This window comes from Phoca vitulina, unplaced genomic scaffold (genome assembly GCF_004348235.1).
Source record: "Phoca vitulina isolate PV1807 unplaced genomic scaffold, GSC_HSeal_1.0 scaffold12, whole genome shotgun sequence".
Taxonomy (NCBI): Eukaryota; Metazoa; Chordata; class Mammalia; order Carnivora; family Phocidae; genus Phoca; species Phoca vitulina.
This window is the reverse complement of record NW_022589715.1, coordinates 14551114-14572113: the sequence shown is the minus strand read 5'-3', so window position 1 is coordinate 14572113 and position 21000 is coordinate 14551114. Positions and strand designations below refer to the sequence as shown.

The window sequence follows — 21000 nt, the reverse complement described above, 5'->3', positions numbered from 1 at the left end:
CCAGTATATGGTTTTTATTTTTAAATATACAGAAAACCAAAGGGCATAACAGAAAATACTTGTAAATCTCATAAACATTTATGTCTTTATTCCGGATAGTTGCTGAGTTTATATACATTCTGTGCTTATAAAAATATGATCATGTTATGCAAACTGCTTAAGGCCTGATTAATTTAATATAATTGAACATTTTTTAATCTTCATACATTTTCACTGGCAGATAATGGTTCTTCACCAAACACGTTCATTTGATTCATCTATAGGGATTTTTAAGCATATATTTGGATGCCAATTACAAAGATTCTTATTTACCAGTTCTGGTGTGAAGCCTGGAAGTCTGTATATTTAGAAAGCCTTACTTGTGCTTTTGAAGTGTAACACTAGGAATATAATTTTTAATACAATTTTATTGAGTTATAATTTATATACAATAAAATGCACATATTCTAAGATTTATATTTCAGTGAGTTTTGACAAGCTTATACACCTCTGTAACCACCCAAATAACCAAGATATAAAACATTTCCATCACTTCAAAAAATTTCTTTGTCCACCTTGCCAATCCTCTACCCCAGTCCTAGCTCCGGGCAACAACTGATCTATTTCCTGTCACTATAAATTAGATTTATCTTTCCTAGAGATTCATGTAATTGTAATTAGACAATAGGTACTCTTTTGTGTCTGGCTTATTTTGCTCAGTATGTTTTTCAAATTCAACCAGTGTTGCATGCACCAACAGTTTGTCCCTTTCTATTGGTGGGTAGTATTACAAAGTATGATGTACCAAAATTTGCCTATCTACTCAGTTGCTGGTGGACATTTGGATTGTTTTCCAGGCTTTGGCTGTTACAAATAAAGCTTCTAGGAACATTCACATACAAGTCTTTCATTTCTCTTGGGAAATACTTAGGAATTGAATGCCTGGGTCTTGTGGTGACTGTATTCCCATTTACTTGGCAATTTATTGGCTGTATGCCCTTGGGAGAGTAACTTTACCTCTCTGAAACTTAGTTGTAAATGGGATTATCAACCCAGAATTTTAAGCCCAGGATTCTCTATCACAGGCTAACTGGGAATATTTGGAACAATAAAAACAAGTTGGCAAGTTGGTTTTTAATAAGCTCAGAAAATTAGGATAGTAATATGTTTTTATGAGTAGACATAACAACAATTTAGCAGTAAAAGCATTACTGAATAACTAGAGATCTAATATTAGGATAAAAATAAGCAAGGAGGGATCTGTTAGGGGTGGTAAGTCTATCTGGGCAATCTAGCAGAATATGGCATTAGAATTGGGGTCAGAGACCCAATGATGATCCTTGGAAAGCCACATGGCCCCTGGCTTTCAAACTCTCCCCACCTCCCTATAATAAGGCCTCTCTCTTTCTAGGCCTGCTCTTCCTCACTGTGAACTCCAGGCTGTGTTTGCTCTGTGCAGCAATGATCTTCCATACAGGGTAGATGTTTGTATCTGAACTTGCACAGGACCACCAATCAGGTCCTCAAATGAATAATACAACTTTCTAGATCCTCTATGCTACATTCTGCACTCCCTAAATGTCTCTCAGAGACCAGATGCTATAGCTGGGATATTTCTCCCACCTCTCTTGAATCTGTAGGCTGACTTACCAATCAGGTCCATGCCCAGCTCACTATTAGGATTCTCCTCCTTGCTTCTTTGGCACCATCACTGGTCATCATCTGGTCTTAGACTTCCAGCCTAAACTTTTCAGAGCTACCTGGCCCCTAACTTCCTGCTTATTAAGAAAATATTCCAAAAAAGACTTGTTACTGTGTATAAAGCACTACCATTTGCCTTCTTTTACATGTGTTTGATCTAAAAATTCTAAAAGACAGGTGATTGATTTATATGAGAAGTCTGCTCAAGTTCAGAACTTTAGAGAAATTGGTTTTATACTGGGTGATTTTATGAGGTTGTGGAAAACATCCCGACTTTAAAGCCAAAGGCATCCTGCTCCTTGAGAGACTTGGTGAGCAGTGGTTCAAAAGCAGGGGAGATAAACAAGAACACTCTGCCCAGATCCAGGGTCCCATCACAGTGCCAGCCCTGCTACCCATGTTCTACTTTTATTTCTTTAAACCACCACAGTCCTCAGTGATGCAGCTTCCTTTCTGTTTCTGGTTTCATTTCATTGTTTTTTCGACCCTCAAGGGTTCCCTAATTTCTGTAATCTCTGCAGTGCAGTTAAAATATGTGCCTTGGAGTTGATCCAAATACATGGGTGTTTTGCTTCAGGAATTTTTCAGAATATAGTCCACATATAGCCAGTAGCAGAATTCCCTGACTCAATATTCTTGCTCTAGAATCTTACAGAAATTTAACTATTTAAGTTGATGGATCTGAATTTGTCTCTCAGCTCTGCCACTTATACCTCTGGAGTGATTTGGGTAAGTCATGTAATCTTTTTAAACATCAATTTCCCTATTAGTGGAATAGGTACAATAATACCTCTAAAATAATATAAAGTTGTTGCAATGATTAGTATAATGGTGATAACTACTTCACAAAGGGCTCAGAATATAAATCTTGACTGAATGCTCAATCAATTTTAACCATTTTTACTTTCACTCTTAAACATGTGACCTTTTGGGAGCCTGGGTGGCTCAGTCATTAAGCGTCTGCCTTCAGCTCAGGTCATGATCCCAGGGTCCTGGGATTGAGTCCCACATCGGGCTCCCTGCTCAGTGGGAAACCTGCTTCCCTCTCACACTCCCCTTGCTTGTGTTCCCTATCTCGCTGTCTCTCTCTCTGTCAAATAAATAAATAAAATCTTTTTTTTTAAAAAAAAAGAACAAATGCAAAGTACCTGGCACATAGAAAGCACCCAGTAAACTGTAACAATTATTATTATCTATAGTAACTGTGAAAAAAAATCAACAGGGTATACATAAAATCTTGTCTGTCTGCACTAATTTAGAAACTATTAAGTTGATAATAAAGATGATATCTTGCCACATTAAAAAATAAGCTTGGAGAGATTTGATGAGTAGCTTCTAATATAGCAATACCCTTACTAAACTCTATGTGTCAAGGTCTTCTACCCCTCACTTTCCTTGACTCTCTTGTAAGGTTCTCAGCAGCATAAGGTAACATTCAACTTCATCAACTAAAAAAAAAAAAAAAAAAATCTGGGGCTGAGAAGCAATGGCCTTTGTCTCTACTATGTCAATGTTTAAGGGAACAGATTAGAATATTCACTGCACATGTGACATGAAATTCATTTTATAAATATGTCTAACACTGCATATTATTCTAATTTTATGTTTTGATGTATTGGGTTGGCTTCAAATTTCTTTAATTACTAGTTTATATAAATTATTATATTTAATTGGCTCCGATTGGCTTTATGTGGACCTTTTATCTCTGGTGAATTAGTATTTTTATGTCTACATTTGAGGTGTTTTTGAATTGTTTCTAAACTGAAGTTACTCCCTTGCTGTTTCCAGTATCTGATTAGGGATTAGGAGATCTGTATTATAAGTTCTGTATCTGCCCTGAGTAGCTGCCTAACCTGGAGTAAATCACTTGCTTCCTCTCTGGGTCTCAGTTCTCTTATTAATCAAATGGAGGAGCTGTATTAGGTGATCTGTAATCTCCATCCCAGCTCTATTGATAGGTGATTCTCTACCCTGTAGGTGGTGTCCTATCTGGCATGTAAAATACCTACCTGGATATGTTAAGATTGAGAAAATGCAGGTTCTATGATAGGTCAAGCACTTCATATAGGGTTTGGCATTCAAGGCAAGAAACAAATATCAAGTTAAAAAAAAAAAAAAAAAAAGAGGGACCAAAAAGCACAAAAGAAGACGATGAGTTCCAGCGGTGATTATGTCATTTTGGAGGGGAGGTTGAAAACCAGGACTCTGCCATTTGGTGTTAACATTTCCTTCAGGCAGGTGAAAGGGCTGCTTCCCCTGATCATTAACTGGGATGACATCTTCAGTAAGCAACCTGGATCGGGCTTCGGTGGGGTCGCTTCCACAAAGTATTAGCAGCAATCGTTCGGAGACTTAATTAGGTGGGCCAAAATGCCAGAACAAGATCCAGAGTCTGCTTTGGTAAGTAGAGCGCGGGACCAAGTAATATGGGCTCCTGCTGTGCCTGACACTAGGTTACCTTCCAGGTGGAAAAGAACATTAGTTGAAAGGACACGGTGGAGTTTGAGGGGAAGAACAGCCCACATTCCCTCCTCACTCCCGGGAGGAGGCTGGTGGGTGGGACAGAGATGCTGGATGGTCGCTCCCCAGCTCCTTCCGAGAGCGGGACTCTATACAAGGCACCCACCTCTCCCGAGATTTTTGACTCTTCTCACTAGAGAGAGTTAGATTACAGGAACCGTCAAGTCAGTCTCAGGCCTTGTGAAGGGAAACAGAAAAGATTCCCGCAGGAGAAGGGAGGGAGTAAACACACCTAGCCACCTCCTTCGGCCGCCTTGCCTACGGGCCTAAGCAGCGGCCAGTTGCCAGCGCCGAGGAGCGACCACGCAGGTCGAGTGGGTGTTCTCCACCAACCAGCGGCATAGAAATGTTTCGGAGGCATTGATTGGTTCAATTGGCCGGCGGGCTCAGGGACTCAGAGCTGCGGTTGGCTGAGGCGTTGCCGTAGCGACAGGTCGCGCACAGGCGCATTGCACGTCTGTAGAGGACGGGTGGCTGCTAGGCAACAGCAAACATTCCGGACTACAGTCAACTTTCTACTACCAGACCTGGTTTTGCTGTCTCTGGAGACCCTCGACAGCGGCGGCTGTGGCTGCCCTAGGCTGACTTGGTGAGTCCTGCGGAATAGAGCTGTGGGTCTGGGCTCCGACTTCTAAGGCCAGGGAGGCAGCTTGGCTTTCGGAGCACGTGAGGATAAGGCTCAGAGAAGCAGAGAAAGTCAGTGGAAGAGCATTCAGTGGCCATTTACTAGCTACCTATCATTTTAGAGGGGTGGAAAGTGAGGAATGGAGGTATCAGGAGACTGGTCCAAGATCTCTCACGGAGTGATCAGATCTAGGCCGCGCTACTCAATATGGTAGCCACTAGCGGCGAGTCTGAGTTGAGATCTGCTCGAAATGTGAAGTCGAAGATGTAGTAACAATGAAATAAAACATTAATAAGCTTTGTATTGATTACATGTTGAAATGAGAATATTTTAGATACGTTAAATAAAGCACATTATTAAAAATTTATTTCACCTGTTCCTTTTTTGGGTTTTTTAATATGGCTACTTGAAAAATTAAAATTGCATAGGAGATTCTGATGGGTCACCACAGATCTAGACTAAAACCTAGGCCTGCTGACACCTGTTTCAAGACCGTATGTGCTATGGTACTATTTTGAAGGGAAGTATCTCCACCCATCTGGAGGGGTGGGAGTGGGAGTGGTGGTGAGGATGCAAGACCACTACTAGAGGCTCATAGTTCTAGTGTCATGAATCAGAGTGTGCATTTTAACAATTTCCTCATGCATATGAAAGCTCCAGGAGCAGTGTTTTAGGATTTAGTCCTCAACTCCTATTTTTCCCTTTGATTGTTTCTTGTTTTGGTTTTGGGTTTTGGAGTACCTAGGCTGTATTTCTCAGATTGCCTGCATTAAAATTACCTGTGTTTTGAACAAGCTCCCCTGGAGATATTTTGCATACTCACGCATGAAAAACATTGATCTCAATACTAATTGCAATTCTTTTTATCCTTCCAAATCTAGACCAGTATGGTCCCCAAATCAGCGGCATCTGCAGCATCTAAGAACTTGTTAGAAATGCAAATTCCTGGATCCCACCCCAGCTACTTGAAGGCCAGGCATTTTCACTTCTCTGATTCAAGTCCTTAGTTTGGAAGAAATGAGTAACTTTGTGGGTTTTCCTTAGGGCTGAGCAAATTCAGCACTCCCTAGTTCTTAAGTCCCTTACACTGGTCCCACTTCCCCAGTTCTTTTGCTCTACTTTTCATTTTTCTTTTGCTGACCCTCCTCTTTCCAGGAGTGAGAATGGCTTTTCACACCTCAGAGAAGGATGTCAAACTGAAAAATATTGAAGAGCAGGTGGAAAACCCTGCCCTTGCAAGACTGAACAGTTTAACAGCAAAGGGAAGACTGAGTTTTGTAGTACCCACCGAAAATGAATCTGATACACAGTTCCTGACATTCAGGCACACTACAAAAGCTCAAGAGAGAACAAGAAAACGACAGCAGCCTATAAAACTAGAGCCTTTGGTAAGTTCAAAATCCAGCATTTAGCCAATTTTGGCTAGACAGGAGCTTGAAAAATTCCTATGGGGGATGGTCATTTCCAGACTCTTAATTAACAAAGAAGGAATGAAAGCCTAAAAGTTAAGACTTGTTTGTGAAGCTGTAAACACTGTGAACATTTATTTTTTAAAAAAATACTGAGTTTTAGGCACTGTTCAAGGTGGGGGGATACAGTTGTGAACAAAGTTTTCTAGCAGATAAATCCTCTTTAGGATTATGTACAATATATATACTTAATTATGTAAGTTGTAAGGCTCTTTGAGATATTAGAGTACCATTTAATACTTGTACCTTCAAGAAGAGTAATATATATGTTACATACATATAGTTATTTCAATTTATTACTTTTAAAGTAAATGCCTAGTATCCTAAAAATTTTTGTGCATGTCTGAAAATACTTAATTTTAAGAATCCATTTGTGCCCTTGGATAATTCTAAATCCATGGAAAGGAGCAGTGAACATGCATAAAGTAAAAAGTGAAGGTTATCACTCCCACCCTGGGACATTACTTACTGCTGTTAGCAGTTGCCCTTTAGGCTGTTTATATGTTTATTCAAGTGTGTGTGTATAAACATATATAACTTTAAAATAAGATTATGGAATACATACTGATTTTCAAAGTGAAATAAACATACAGAAGTTTTTCCAATCCCTGCTTAACGAGCTATCTTTTCTAACAGCAGCACTGTATTTTGTTGCATGGGTAACCTATTAACTGGTGTCCTATTGATGGGAATTCAGCTTATTTGCTATTTGTTTTGTTACTGTTTTTATTTTGTGATTACAGATAATGTTGCATGGGATGGGCTTGCTTTTGTACATATAAAGATGGATTCCTGGAAGTGTCATTTTATAGGTCATAGACTTCTGTACACTTCTAATTTTGAAAAATATTGCTCAATTGCTGTTGAGGTTTAACCAGTTTCTACCTACAGTGTAGAAGAGGGCCCATTTGCCCACATCTTCGCCAAACCTGACCCTCAGTTCTTTTCTTTTTGCTAGACTGACAGGTTAAAATGGCATCACATTGTTGTAATTTGCATCTTATTAGTGAAGTGTATTTTCATTCATTCATTGGCATATTACTGTTTTGTGGATTCTGTTCATAACCTTTGCCCACTTTAACATTAGATTGTTGGGGCACCTGGCTGGCTCAGTGGGTGGAGCATGCCACTCTTGATCTCGGGGTTGGGAGTTCAGGCCTGCGTTGGGTGTAGAGATTGCTTAAAAACTTAAAAAAATCAGATTGTTAACCTTTTTCCCTATCAGTTTATGAGTTTTAAATATATATATATATATATATTATGAGTATTAACCCTTACCCCATTGTTTTTCAAACTTCAGTACTTATTCATTTTGAAGGAAAACAATCTTGAGCATCCATAGTTCTGATCTGTTGTTTTTATTTTTAGGTTGCTTTATGGCACTGACCCCTGCTGTCTCTTCTAGGGAGTTCATTCCCTGTGCCTCCACTGCATGTGCGGGGCATCAGGCCTACCTATCATTTTTCTCCCATGGACTTAGTATGAAACCTTTTACATTTATTTCTCTGTAACATATTTACCTTCACTTGGCAAAAGTGTAACCCCTTTATGATTAAATTTGTTCTGTTTGTCTTCAGTGCAATTAATTGTGTATATTGAATGTTTATCATGTACCCACTATGCACCAGGCTTTGGGCCGTGCTCTGGGAATATAGCAGTGAACAAAGCAGACAAGATTCCTGTTGACATTCTAGTAACCCTAAATAAATAGACTGAACAATGTCATGTAATGATAGGTGTTATTAAGAAAATAATACAGGGAATGTGTTGGAAACAGATGGCAGACTACATTAGCTTGTGTGACTACAAAGGTCTCCTTAAGGAGATGTCATCTGAACAAGTCCCAGACTATAGCCCATATCACCTGCCACACATGTGAATGGACAAGCCATCGGCTGATTCCCGTCCCCAGCCTTTGAGCTGTCTCATCTGATGCCTTAATGGAGCAGAGGCAAGCTGTCCCCACTGAGTTCTGCCTAAATTGTAGTGGAAGTGTTTTTTAAGTCACTAGGTTTGGGGCTGTTGTTAGGTATGAAAAGATGACTAGAGCAATATAAGTAATCCATGAATATGGTAGTTCATACAGTATTAAAAATAGTAAGGAATAAAGTGAAAACTACCTGAATTTCCATCATGCAGAGAGAAAGTAGCTTTGTATTCAAGTGACTGATTTCATGTGTATGGGTATCTGTAGTTTGATTTGTTTATATAGTGTTAATACTATGGTATGTTTTTTTTGTGATTGCTACCCCTTCTCTCTTTCCATCCCCTTCATTTTCCTCTTCCCTCTTCCTACCCCTCCCCCCCTCATTCCTCCTTTCTTTCCCTTCCTCCCTCCCACCCCCTTTCCCTCTTCTGTTCTTTTTCTTTCACATTTTTTCCTTCACATTCTCCCATCTCCGAGCCCCTTGTCTATGGTATCTAAGGTCAACAACAATCTAGTGTATATCCCTTCTTGCCTTTCTCCATACTCAGTTTTATACAAATGGATAAACACACACGAAATACATATTTAGACTTATGGACATTTGTCTTAAAACATATTATAAATATAAATATAGTACTCTACATGTTGCTTTTTACATCTAAATATACATTGTAGGACTTCCTCAAGGTCAGATGATATTTCTTTCTTTCTTTTTTTAGAGAGAGAGAGAGAGAGAGTGTGAGTGTGTGTTTTGGGGGGGAGCGGTAGGCTGGAGAGAGACAGGGAGAGAGAGAATCCCAAGCAGGCTCCACACCCAGCCCACCACACCCACCCTGGAACCTGACACCAGGCTCAATCCATGACCCTGAGATCATGACCTGAGCGGAAATCAAGAATCAGAGGCCTAACTGACTGAGCCACCCAGAGGTCCTTCAGATGATATTTCTGTAACATTTTTTTTAATGGTTGCCTATCCCATTAAGGTATCGCGTTGCACAAATATTCCATAATTTATTAAATCATTCACTTTTGGCACATTTGTTTTACAAATATTTACAGTGGTGCAGCAAAATCGTTGTATTATCCATCCCCACTGGTGCTTATATTCTTGTGGGATAGAGTTCCATGATTGGTATTGTTGGGTTGAAGAGAAAAAAAATATATCTATGTAATTTTATTTGATTCGGACACATTTTACTTGGGGACCAGTTTCTCAAACCAGCGCCTGTGTGTTGCCTAAATTAAATTTCACTTTCACCCTTTCCTAGGTTTTCCTGTAGTATCTTCCAGCCTTTTATTGCCTGACTGGGAAGGCTGAAACTGCATCCTCACACAGGCTGCTGCTAATCATCTCCCATGTGATTAGTGGTAATGGATCCTGTTCTTACCGGAATTGCAGCGTTCTCTTTGTATTGGACTTCTGTTTTCTCTCCGTTGACCACCATTTTATACTCATTCTGTTGACAGCATTTCCCCACATTTTCTTCCATTTTACTCTTCTTTATTTTTGTACTTTACATTTAAAGCCTTCATTCATGTGAACTTTTAAATCTGATGTGAGGAAAGGGACTACATTTTCTTCAAAATGTTTTGCTAGCACCATGTTTTTCACCCCTAAGTTAAAACACCACCTTTATCATGTATAAAATTCTCATATATGGTGAGACCTTGTTACAGATTCTTGATTCTTTTCTCTGCTGATCTAACCACATTGTTCTGGTGACACCGGCTTTGTAGCTTTGTTTTGATAAGTAGAAGACACCTGCTTCCGCACTATTCTTATTTTTTATATATTCTCTGTTTTAGATAGTTATCCTTCCATATAAACTTTAACATTTGTCCTTCTTAGTTAAGTAATTCATTTTAAAATGTACAGAAGTTGCACAGTTAAAGTGTATTTTCTCCCACCGTCCCTCATCCATCCAGCTTCCTTCTCTAGAGGCAACCAATCCAATGGTAAGAGTGCTGTGTGTGCTTTCAGAGATGTATTACAATTTTATAAGCCTGAAACCACCATACTAAACAAACTCTTCTGCCCTTTGCTTTCTTCATTTAATACATAGCTTGGAGATCATTTTATATCAGTTCAAGAAGTTTTTTTATATCAATTTTCTTTATAGCTCATAATATCCTATCATAGATGAATGTGCCATAATTTATTTAGCAAGCCCCAGATTTATAGGTTAGGTTTTTAAAATAGTATTTTTATGACAACAGTGTTACAGTGAATAATCTTGGGCATATCTTATACATGTGAGCGGCTCTCTGTAGGCAGACTTCCTAGAGATGGAATTGCCAACTCAAAACATATGTTCGTTTGTAATTTTGGTTAGTAAATGTTGCTTCAGTAATAGAAGAAAAATGCTATCTCAGAGTAGTTTTAATTTAAATTTCTTTTTTGAATAAGGTTGAACATCTTTTCATATGTTCAGGAGTTACTGTTTTTCTATCTGTGAAATGTATGAATCTCATGTCTTATTTTCTAATTGGGTAGTTGGTAGTTTTCTTATTGATTTGCATGAGCTCTTCATATATTAGGAAATAAACCCTTTATCTGTGATAAGCATGATAAAAGTTTCAAGTTTTGTTTTAATTCCAAATTTTTATGCAATTGAGTAATTTATGTCTTCTGAGTTTTATGGAATACTTCGGCCCTACATTTAGCAAGATTGTAGAGATAAAATTATCTAGTGATGTCATGGGTACATTTCTTTAAAGATTACTTTAAGATTATTTTTATTATTTTTGTTATTTTACATTTAAATCTTTGATCTATTCATAATTTTTCCCATTGTAATGAATGAAAGGATTCAACTTTTTTCCTAACAACTACCCAGTTATTTCATTATCATTTATTGAATAATACTATTTTCCTAAAATTATCACCTTTGTTGTAGGTTCAGTTCCCTTTTAGATTTTGGGATCCATTACTGGACTTTCTATTCTGATTCATTGATCTGCTTTCCTATTCATGTGTCCAGAATACACAGTTTTAATTATTGTAGTTTTATAACATTTTAATATCTGGCAGGGCTGGTCTTCATTGATCACTCTTTTTTCCCCCCAGAACTTTTGTGGCTATTCTTTTTAATAATTTTTATGTATTAAATTTAGGGTCAGATTGTCTAATCTCCAAGACATCCTGTCAGGATCATATTAAATTTATAGATTAACTTAAAATTGACTTTTATTATAATTAATTTTCCAAGTCAAGAACAAAATAGGGTTTTATTTGTTTGCTTCTTCTTCCATGACCATCATGAGTGTTTTAAAGTCTTCTTCATATGACTTTTACTTATTTCTTATTAAGTTTATGAACAGGTTTTATTTCTGGATGCTAATTTTGTGCTAGGTGTTCTGTTTATTCTCTCAGGTGCTTCAGGCAAACAATAAAATCATCTGATAATAATGACACTTTTGCCACCTTCTTTCTGAGTTTTATATTCATACTGTGTCTTTGGACTATTGCATTGGCTAATACCTGTAGAATATTAGAAATGACAGTGAGGACAGTAGACATTTTTTGTCTTTCTCCTGAGATTAGTAGGAATATTTCTGAGTGTTCCCCCTTTAAGCATGATATTAACCATTGAGATTTTTAAGGAAGTATCTATCCTTTCTTGATTAATGTTTTTATCAAAAATAGATTTTTATTTAAAAAAATCATAAATAGGGGCACCTAGCTGGCTCAGTCAGAAGAGCTTGCGACTCTTGATCTAGGGCTCGTTAAGTTCAAGCTCCGCGTTGGGTGCGGAGATTACATAAACAAACAAACAAACAAGCTTTAACAAAATCAAATAGATTTTTATCAAAAATAGTTTAATTTTATCAAATGCCTTTTTGACATATATGGAGATGAGCATGTAATTTTTCCCACAATTAGCATTTGGCATTTCCTTATACTTTTGCAGGTTTTGTTTTTCATTCTCTGTGAGATTTTATAGTTTGCTATAATAAGGTCCTGTGTTTTTCTTGTTAAATTCTTAAATATTTCAACCTCAGTTTTTTATTGTGATCCAGTTTCTGTTTATTTTTAATACAGAGAAAAGCAAATGGATTTTGTCTGTTTACTTTGTAACCAGAAACCTCAGCAATATTCTTTTAAATCCTTGTAGTTACTTCAGTAGTTAGGCTTTTATTTTTAATGTATATAATAAATATCATTGATAGATAATTTTGCCTTTCTTTCCTACTGTTTACACCAGTTACTTTACTTTTTAGATTAGGAGTCACTATGGCCCATGGGTCAAGTCCAGTCCTATAACCTGTTTTTGTAAATAATGTTTTATTGGATCACAGTGATATCCATTTATTTTTGTATCGTCTAAGGCTGCTTTGGTGCTGCAATGGTAGAGTAGTTCTGACAGAGACCATCTGGCCCGCAAAACCTAACGTATTTACTGTCTGATCCTTTACAGAAAAAGTTTACTGACCCCTGTTCTAGATGCTTCCATTTGAGAATTGAAAAATGAAGTTGGTAGTGAAAATAGCGATCTTGTTCTTGATTTTCATAATGGCTTTAGGTTTTTACTATTTAGGGTGATTGAGGTTTGCTGCTGATTTTGCTAAATAGTTATATTAAGAAGTTTTCCTCTGTTTCTATTATTATGAAAATTTCAAATATACAAAAAGATATAAAGAGAAGTATAGTAGACAAGAATATGTATCCCAAGTTAATAATGTTGAATTTTGCTTAGTTTGATTTAATATCTATTTTTAAAGGAATGTTACAAATACATTTCAGATACCTTTTGTACCCCATTTTAGTCTCAATGCCCTCTCTCCTTGCTTAGAGATGATCACTATTATGGTTTATATGAATCTATCTAATTTTTTGTATTTTTGCCAGTTTATTTGAAAAAATCAATTTCTCCCAACATTTTACTATAAAGAGTTTCAAATATACAGAAAAGTTGATATAATAGTAAAATGAATACTTATATACCATCTACCTAGATTAAAAAATTGTTAGTATTTTACCATATTTGCTTTCTTTCTCTTCCTATATATACATATTTGCTTGTTGCTTTGTTATTAAAAAGTGAATTGTAAGGGACTTTTTTTTTCTTAAAGATTTTATTTATTTATTTGACAGAGACACAGCGAGAGAGGGAACACAAGCAGGGGGAGTGGGAGAGGGAGAAGCAGGCTTCCCACTGAGCAGGGAGCCCGATGCGGGGCTCGATCCCAGGACCCTGGGATCATGACCTGAGCCGAAAACAGACACTTAACCTTAAGACTGAGCCGGCACCCCTGTAAGGGACTTAAGAAGCAGGCACCCCTGTAAGGGACTTCTTGAAGCTGAAATGAAAAGGCACTATAATTAGTAACAGGAAAACATGAAAGTATAAATCTCACTGGTAAAGGTGAATATATAGTAAAATTCAGAATAATCTGATGTGAAGGTGGTGGATTAATCACTTATTTATAAAACTAGTTAAAGGTTAAAAGACAAAAGTAGTAAAAATACAGCTGCAATACTTCGTTGTGAATACATAAGATAAAAAGATATAAATTGTGTTATCAAATATTGATGGGGGTTCCCCTTTCTCCACATTCTCACTAACACTTGTTTCTTGTCTTTTTGATAATAGCCATTCTGACCGGTGTAAGGTGGTATCTCATTATGGTTTTGATTTGCATTTCTCTGATGATTAGTGATGTTGAGCATCTTTTTCATATACTTGCTGGCCATCTGTACGTCTTGTTTGGAAAAAATGTCTATACAGATCCTCTGCCCCCCTTTTTTAATTGGATTATTTTGTTTTTGCTATTGAGTTGTATGAGTTCTCTATATATTTTGGGTCTTAACCCCCTATCACTATATGATTTGCAAATACTTTCTGCCACTTGGTAGATTGCCTTCTCATTTTGTTGTTGGTTTTATTTGCTGTGCAGAAGCTTTTCTCCCCCTTCTTACCTTGTGATTCTGGTCTGTATTCCTTTTCCACACTGTTATATAGCTGAGATCCTCCCGCCCCCATCTATGTGTTTTTCCTTTCTTCAGTGAGTGGCTCAAGAGGGATTTTTAGCCAAAACCAAATGTAATTTACACACACTTGAAAGCTTAACAGCTGATTCCTGTGCTTATTCCCAAGCTTTTTTTTCTGACTCCAATTGTAAAAGATTAGCTATCATGTTAAAATCATAATGCTTAGAAACTTAAAGCCATTATGGTGAATTCCTTGCATTAGTGTATCATGTTGAATGCTGGATTTTATTGCCTTAATCTGAAATTTGATCAGCCTAATATAATGCCACAATTTCTCCTATTTATTTATTTATTTTAATGCCACAATTTCTCCTATTTATTTATTTATTTATTTATTTATTTTTGCCATAATTTCTTCTGGCTCTTCAATCAGTTATGGCTATGGGAATTGATTAATGACTTTCAGGTAGAGTGTGAGGATTGTACAGTCCTTCCCACAATAACTGTTGTAATGAGTGGTAGGGGTTTGTAATGCACAATTACTGGATATGTGATTTCATGCTTCTGACCCTTTTCTGTCAGAACCTTACTCCTAGAAGTATGCACTGGCAATTAAGGGACAGAATTAATAGAAACCGAATAGAAAAGTCTTAGTCTAGTGATGGACCATGGCCAGTCCATGATGATAACTACCATACTGATTGTGACTTCAATAGGAAATTAGTCCAGGGAGATCAATTTCCAACAGGAATAGGGTCCAAAGTGAAGAATAAGACAAATTCATGTTAATATTAAAAAGATTAATATGTCTTTTTATTCCCCAAAGCCAGTGCTAAAAGTCTACCAAGATCATAAGAGGCCAGAATACATATATGAGCAGAACCGACTTCAGTTAGTCACTTCTGGAATCATAAAACCTCCAAGAAGAGAGGAAAGAAGTTCTGCCAAAGTATCTATTCAGTTTCCTGAACAGCAAGTTCGTGTGGTGAAGAAAAAACAGGTATACTATTAAAATACTTAATTGAGCCTTTCACTTTAATTTTAGTTTCCTATAGCATTGCTAACATGCTTTTAACTCATAAGAATAGTTGCAAAATATTTCTCTATCAGGTTACACAATGTATTTGGGGAATACTGTACTTCCCAGTTCTTATTCCAGGAAATTTTAGGCAGTGGAGGAAAATCATAAAGGAAAACTTACAGCATCTATTCAGTGCCCTCTGATCTTCTCTTGCATATTAAAAGAAGACATAATAGTGTTTTCAATTTTATTTTACCTTTTATGAAATTTTCATCATTATTACCCAGAATGACAGTCTTTGAAGACCTTGGTGAAGGGCAGTAAAATAGAAACTAAACCAGCTAGGAAAACAACTTCTGTAATTGGTGAGCTGTAGAGTGGGAAGTTGCCTTGAAAGGAATACGTGAACAGTAGCTCTGGGGAGAAATCACCAGAGCACGGCTTTCTATAAATACCTGTATATAATTAGACAGAGAAGTAGAAGTGGGAGAAAATGTGGGCACACTCACAATAAAAATGCCAGTAGAGCTGAGAATTCTCTGAGCTTTTTACTGAGAAGATCCTTCGAGACCTGTTAAACATTTCAGTGCTAGTGTCTTTCAGGCTTTGGGCTAGAGTACTAGAGAGGAAGAGATGAAGACAGGTTCCATCCTTGAAGATTGCAGAATTTGATGGTGGGTAGATGGACAAGTGAGCCTCAAACTCAGTGGGGGTGCAATCAGAGCTCTCCGTTGGTCATTTAAGGTACAAAACTGTGGCGAACTGAAGGGAATGCTTGCACCTGGTGGTGAGGGGAAGGGTCAGTGGAGGAAACGCCACTGTAGGGACTGGCACTAGGCTGGGAGGAATGAATGGAAAGTTAATAAGGCAGATCAGGTGGGAGAGCGGTGGGTTTGAGAAGCTGGCTGGAAAGAGGCTCACTGTGGGTGTGGGTGAGATCACCCTCAAAGAATATTACATGCTCAGTTGTATGAAATTATAAAGCCTCAGTTAATTTCATTTCTGTGAAATAGGAAAGGAGAACAAACTATCTTAAGTAGGACCAAGAAAGTTCTGATTGCCCATAAATTAGTTTATTTGGTATAAAGTGGGCATCATGATCTTGAATTTAAAGGGGAGGAATGAAATTGTGCACATCTGGGATGAAGGGAGGGGGCTAAAAGGGAATGTTAAATTGTGTGTTATGCCTGGTTGTAGCTATAACTAAGTGAAGAATTCAGCAAGAGTTAGGGGTTAAAGGGAAATGTAGAAGAAAGGGGATGTTCCATATAAAAGGAGGAGGGTGTTTATTCTGAGAAGAGGGTCATTTTGGGGGGATATTGATTTCTCAGAATGAGTTTAGAATGGAAATGTACCAATGAGGATGCCCTGGGAGATATAAGAAGGCCGTTGGAGGCATTGCTTCTGGTAATTAAGGAAGATTGACTTAACAAATTGGACTGGACATCCATCATAGAGAACACTACAGGTGTTCTATACTTTATAAACAAATGCTTCCTGGGGCGCCTGGGTGGCTCAGTCGGTTAAGCTCTGCCTTCGGCTCAGGTCGTGATCTCAGGGTCCTGGGATCAAGCCTCACTTCGGGCTCCCTGCTCAGTGGGGAGCCTGCTTCTCCCTCTCCCTCTGCCCCGCCCCCCACTCGTGCACCTGCTCGAGCGCACACGCTGTCTCTCTCAAATAAATAAATAAAATCTTTAAATACATACATACATACTTCCTTCGTTCTCTTTCCACCACCCCCACAAAATCTGAACTTATGTGGCTGCTTAAATTGAAACACATCTTTGCACTGAGTTACATAACTGGAAATAAGTATTCAGATGAAAATATATAGGCCTATTGTTGAAGAAATCTTGCACTTAGAAGGCAGTAAAACTTTTTGAAGGATATAATAAAGAAAATACATGCATTTTCTGTTAAAATATTAATACTCTAGTCCCATAAAAATATTAACGTTGACTACAGCCCTTGTTGAAACATTGGGACAAGACAATGTGTATTTTCTCTGGCTTAGGGGTATCTGGCTTGGCCTATTCTTTTACATAAGAAAACAGTGTTGTTGCTGCTGTCCCTGGCCATTAAGTAAAAAAAGCACATTGTATCTTTTGAGTTCAAAGATGTATTTTCTCTGGCTCTAAACTTTCTAGGATTTTTGTCTGAAACTCCTGTTCACCAGGGTATATTTAATGAGAGATGGAGAATGATGGGATCTGTGAATACAAATTTCCTGGGGACATTGTTCCATAGAGCTTGTGGTAATCAGTCTCTCATGGAAATAGCAACCCCAGGGCACCTGGGTGGCTCAGTTGGTTAAGTGTCTGCCTTCGGCTCAGGTCATGATCTGGGGTCCTTGGATCAAGCCCCTTGGATCAAGTCCTCAGCGGGGAGCCTGCTTCTCCCTCTCCCTCTGCCGCTCCCCCTACTTGTGCTCTCTTATTCTCTTTGTCAAAGAAAGAAAGAAAGGAAGAAAGAAAGAAAGAAAGAAAGAAGAAAGAAAAAGAAAGAAATGGCAGCCTCTGTTAGTTATGCTAACAGGCAATAAAGATATCATTCATATATTTACATCAGTTATTCAACAAAGCAGGTCTGCGATAGTGATTCTTTTGTCTTAATGCCAGTTGCCCTTCTACTGGTGAGACCAGGTGATGACTGTTGGGAGTTAGTGTCAAATTTCCTGAAACATGGTTATCAACCTCCTCCTCAGGAGGAGGGGGTGTGTATGATGCTGCCCCAGAGTTTGCTGAGGAGGAACAAAGGAGTGTGAATGGCACTGAGAACACAGACAGTGGAACTGGGGGATTAGAGCAAAGTTCAAGTGTGTGAACATGGTGGGGACTTAGCTTTGGTGGTCCAGTGGCGGTTCACAGCATCCGCAGCTCCTGCGAGCAGGTTAGAAATGTGGGATCTCAGGCTCCACCCCAGACTGACAGACAGAATCTGCATTTTAACAGGACACCTAGGTAATTCACATGCACGTTTAAATGTGAGAAGCACTGGTCTACGGAACAGGCAATCATGAGTTTGTAGCATGAATGCTTCTCCAAGGCTATTATTATATAATGATCCCCGATACTCAATGTAACCACCCCTTACCTTCACTAAAAAGAAGTTTATTATGAGCTATGATAACAGCTGTTTAAGATGTCACTCACTGAAAAGCATTAAGGTCCTCAGAACTAGGTGAGGGGGTTGAGGTGAGAGGCCACAGTCAAGATAGATGCAAAGCAACTGAGCAGCAAGAGTGCTGGGCTCCCGAGAACCCCGGAGAGCTGGTAGTATTTTGATGTAATAAACACAGAGTTAAAGGAGAGAGGGTGACAATGGGAGCGATGCTGGGGGGTTGGGAAAGGGGATGGACCCCTGGATAAGGAGGACTCGGAAGGAATATATCCCTGCCTTATAATAATTTGAATTTTTCTGTTCAAAAATGTTTGCCTTTGAACCCAGACATCTCAAGCAGTATGGTAACTATGTCATTTTTTTATACTTTGTTTTTTGCAAAAACTCATATTTTTAAAAATTGGCTTTGTTTAGATCCAGCGGCCCTCTACTGAGATGTTCGCTCCCTCTCCTAAACTGTCACGTACCGGTATTGGAAGAAGAGGTCTCTATGGGACTAGCTCCTCAGCGTACCCTAAGTACACTTTCCATGACCGGGAAGAAGTCATTAAAGCCAACATTCGTAATCCCTTGCAAATCATTAAAATAATACGTGAAAATGAACATCTTGGATTTCTTTATATGATCCCTGCAGTGCCAAGGTCTTCCATTGAATATGATACATATAATCTCAAGTGAGTTCTCTTTTATAAAACAGTGTATTCAACAGTAAAAGTTTCAGTTAAGATTGTGAATGTTATCCATAATTGACTGGGCATTAATGATAAATGTCAAATACAATTTTGGTTATCATCTGATGACAAATGAATCTTAATCACAACAATGTTATTTATTTTTTCCATTTAGCTTTCCTTTACTTGTAGACATTATTTTACAGAGTAGTGCACTGTTATGCCTCTTCTATGTTTATATTATATAATGCCATCTATTTTTAATCAGTATTCCAAAGATAATTTTGATATTTTGTGATTCCTGAGAAAAAAAGATGGCAATGTATAAAAAGTAGGTACATGATTTGCTTTACATGTTATTTCAACTTTCCTTAGTAGAGATAAGGTTTTTTTTAGAAATAAAAGGAACTTGATAACTTAAGGTATTTATAGAGATTAATAACACACACATATACTCTTTATTATTACTAAACACATTTGTTTCTGAAATAATTAGAAGAATCATACAAATGTGAGTCTGTGAATTGCTTTTTTTTTAAAAAGATTTTATTTGAGAGAGAGAGATAGCGACAGAGATAGTGAGAGAGAGCACGAGTGGGGAGGAGAGGGAGAAGCAGACTCCCCGCTGAGCAGGGAGTGACACAGCCACATCCTAGGACCCTGGGATCATGACCTGAGCCCAGGGCAGGTGCTTAACAGCCTGAGCCACCCAGGCGCCCCTATGAATTGCTTTAAAATTCAGCACAATAGGCAGTAGAATTTAAAGATGATACTGGCTTTCCTCCATTGTTGTTTAGTTGTGTGGACAACAGCTGTTGAGACAGTCTTTCCTGGGAAGGTGATAGTGGTTTAGCTTTACCACCAAATTCCCGTTCTCTGCTGCATGGGAAGAAAAAAGAACTCGTTAAGAATTCTCTTACTCTCCCTTATGCAGCACTGTAGTTTTGACTGAGTCAGGTAACACTGAGGACAGCTCTCCTACTGGCAAAAAGAGGGAGAAAAGAATAACATTTTAGTCAAATTTTTAAATGGTAGATTTATTATAAATCTGAAAGAGCTTAATTAGAGTGAGAAATAATTTGAAGAAAGAACAGAGATGCTTATCAGAATCCAATCCTTCGGCAAAATGTACTGATTACCCACTCTGTAGCATGAACTGTTCTAGGTACTAGAGATACATTATTGAACCATCCAGATCAAAATTGTTGCCCTTGTGGAGCTTACGTTTTAGCGGAAGGAAACAATAATAAACAGTATCTGAGTAAATTACAGAGAAGCTAGATGGTGATAAGTATTAGAGAAAAAAAAGTAAGCAAAGGAGATTGGGAGTTCTGGGGAAGAAGTTGTGAATTAACTGGATGTCAGGGTAGGCCTCATTGACAAGCTGCCATTTGAATAAGGACTGGAAAAAGAAGGAGTGAATGATGTGCTGGTGGGGAAAAGAGCATTCCAGACAGCAGGAAAGTGAGTACATATATCCCAAGGCAGGAGCCTACCTGGCATAGTCAAGAAGAAAAGAGAAGGCTCGTATGACCACAGTAGAGTGAATGAGAGCTAGGGCACAGATCATGAAGGGGCTTGCCAGCCATTGTATGAACATTAGCTTTTACTCTGAGAAAAGTGGAGAACCAGGGACAGACTTCAAGCAGAGAAATGTTATGATCTGAGTTACATTTTGAAAAGGACTGCTCTGATTGCTGTGTAGAGATTAGACTTTTGAGAAGCAAGGGTTGAAACAGGAAGACCAATTTGAAGGCTATAATTATTGAGGTGAGAGATGAACCAGGTGGAAATGATGAGAAGTGGGAAGTAATTTGAAGGTCAAGGCAACAGGATGTTTTTATGGCCTGTATGTAAGGTGGACAACCAGAGAGGAATCTAGGATGACTTTAATGGTCTGCTGACTGAGCAAGAAGAGTTGCTATTATCTGAGACATAGAAGGTTGGATGGAACAGATTTGTTGGGAAGAAAAGAGTTTGGGTTTGGACCTACTGATTTTGGGATGCCAAAAATAGAAGAGAAGTGAGGTGGTAG

At 38.1% G+C, this 21000-nt stretch overlaps 1 protein-coding gene across 1 annotated transcript in view; it reads left to right on the top strand.

The window, feature by feature from the left end:
• Positions 1–4660: 4660 nt before the first annotated feature.
• Positions 4661–21000, top strand: part of DNAH6 (dynein axonemal heavy chain 6) — a 213437-nt gene continuing 197097 nt past the window's right edge. Inside the window, exons 1-4 of the mRNA XM_032410573.1 lie at positions 4661–4789; positions 5981–6213; positions 14980–15153; positions 18709–18968. Coding sequence (XP_032266464.1) covers positions 5989–6213; positions 14980–15153; positions 18709–18968 — 659 coding nt within the window. The 5' untranslated portion in view covers positions 4661–4789; positions 5981–5988. The remainder of the gene's footprint in view (positions 4790–5980; positions 6214–14979; positions 15154–18708; positions 18969–21000) is intronic.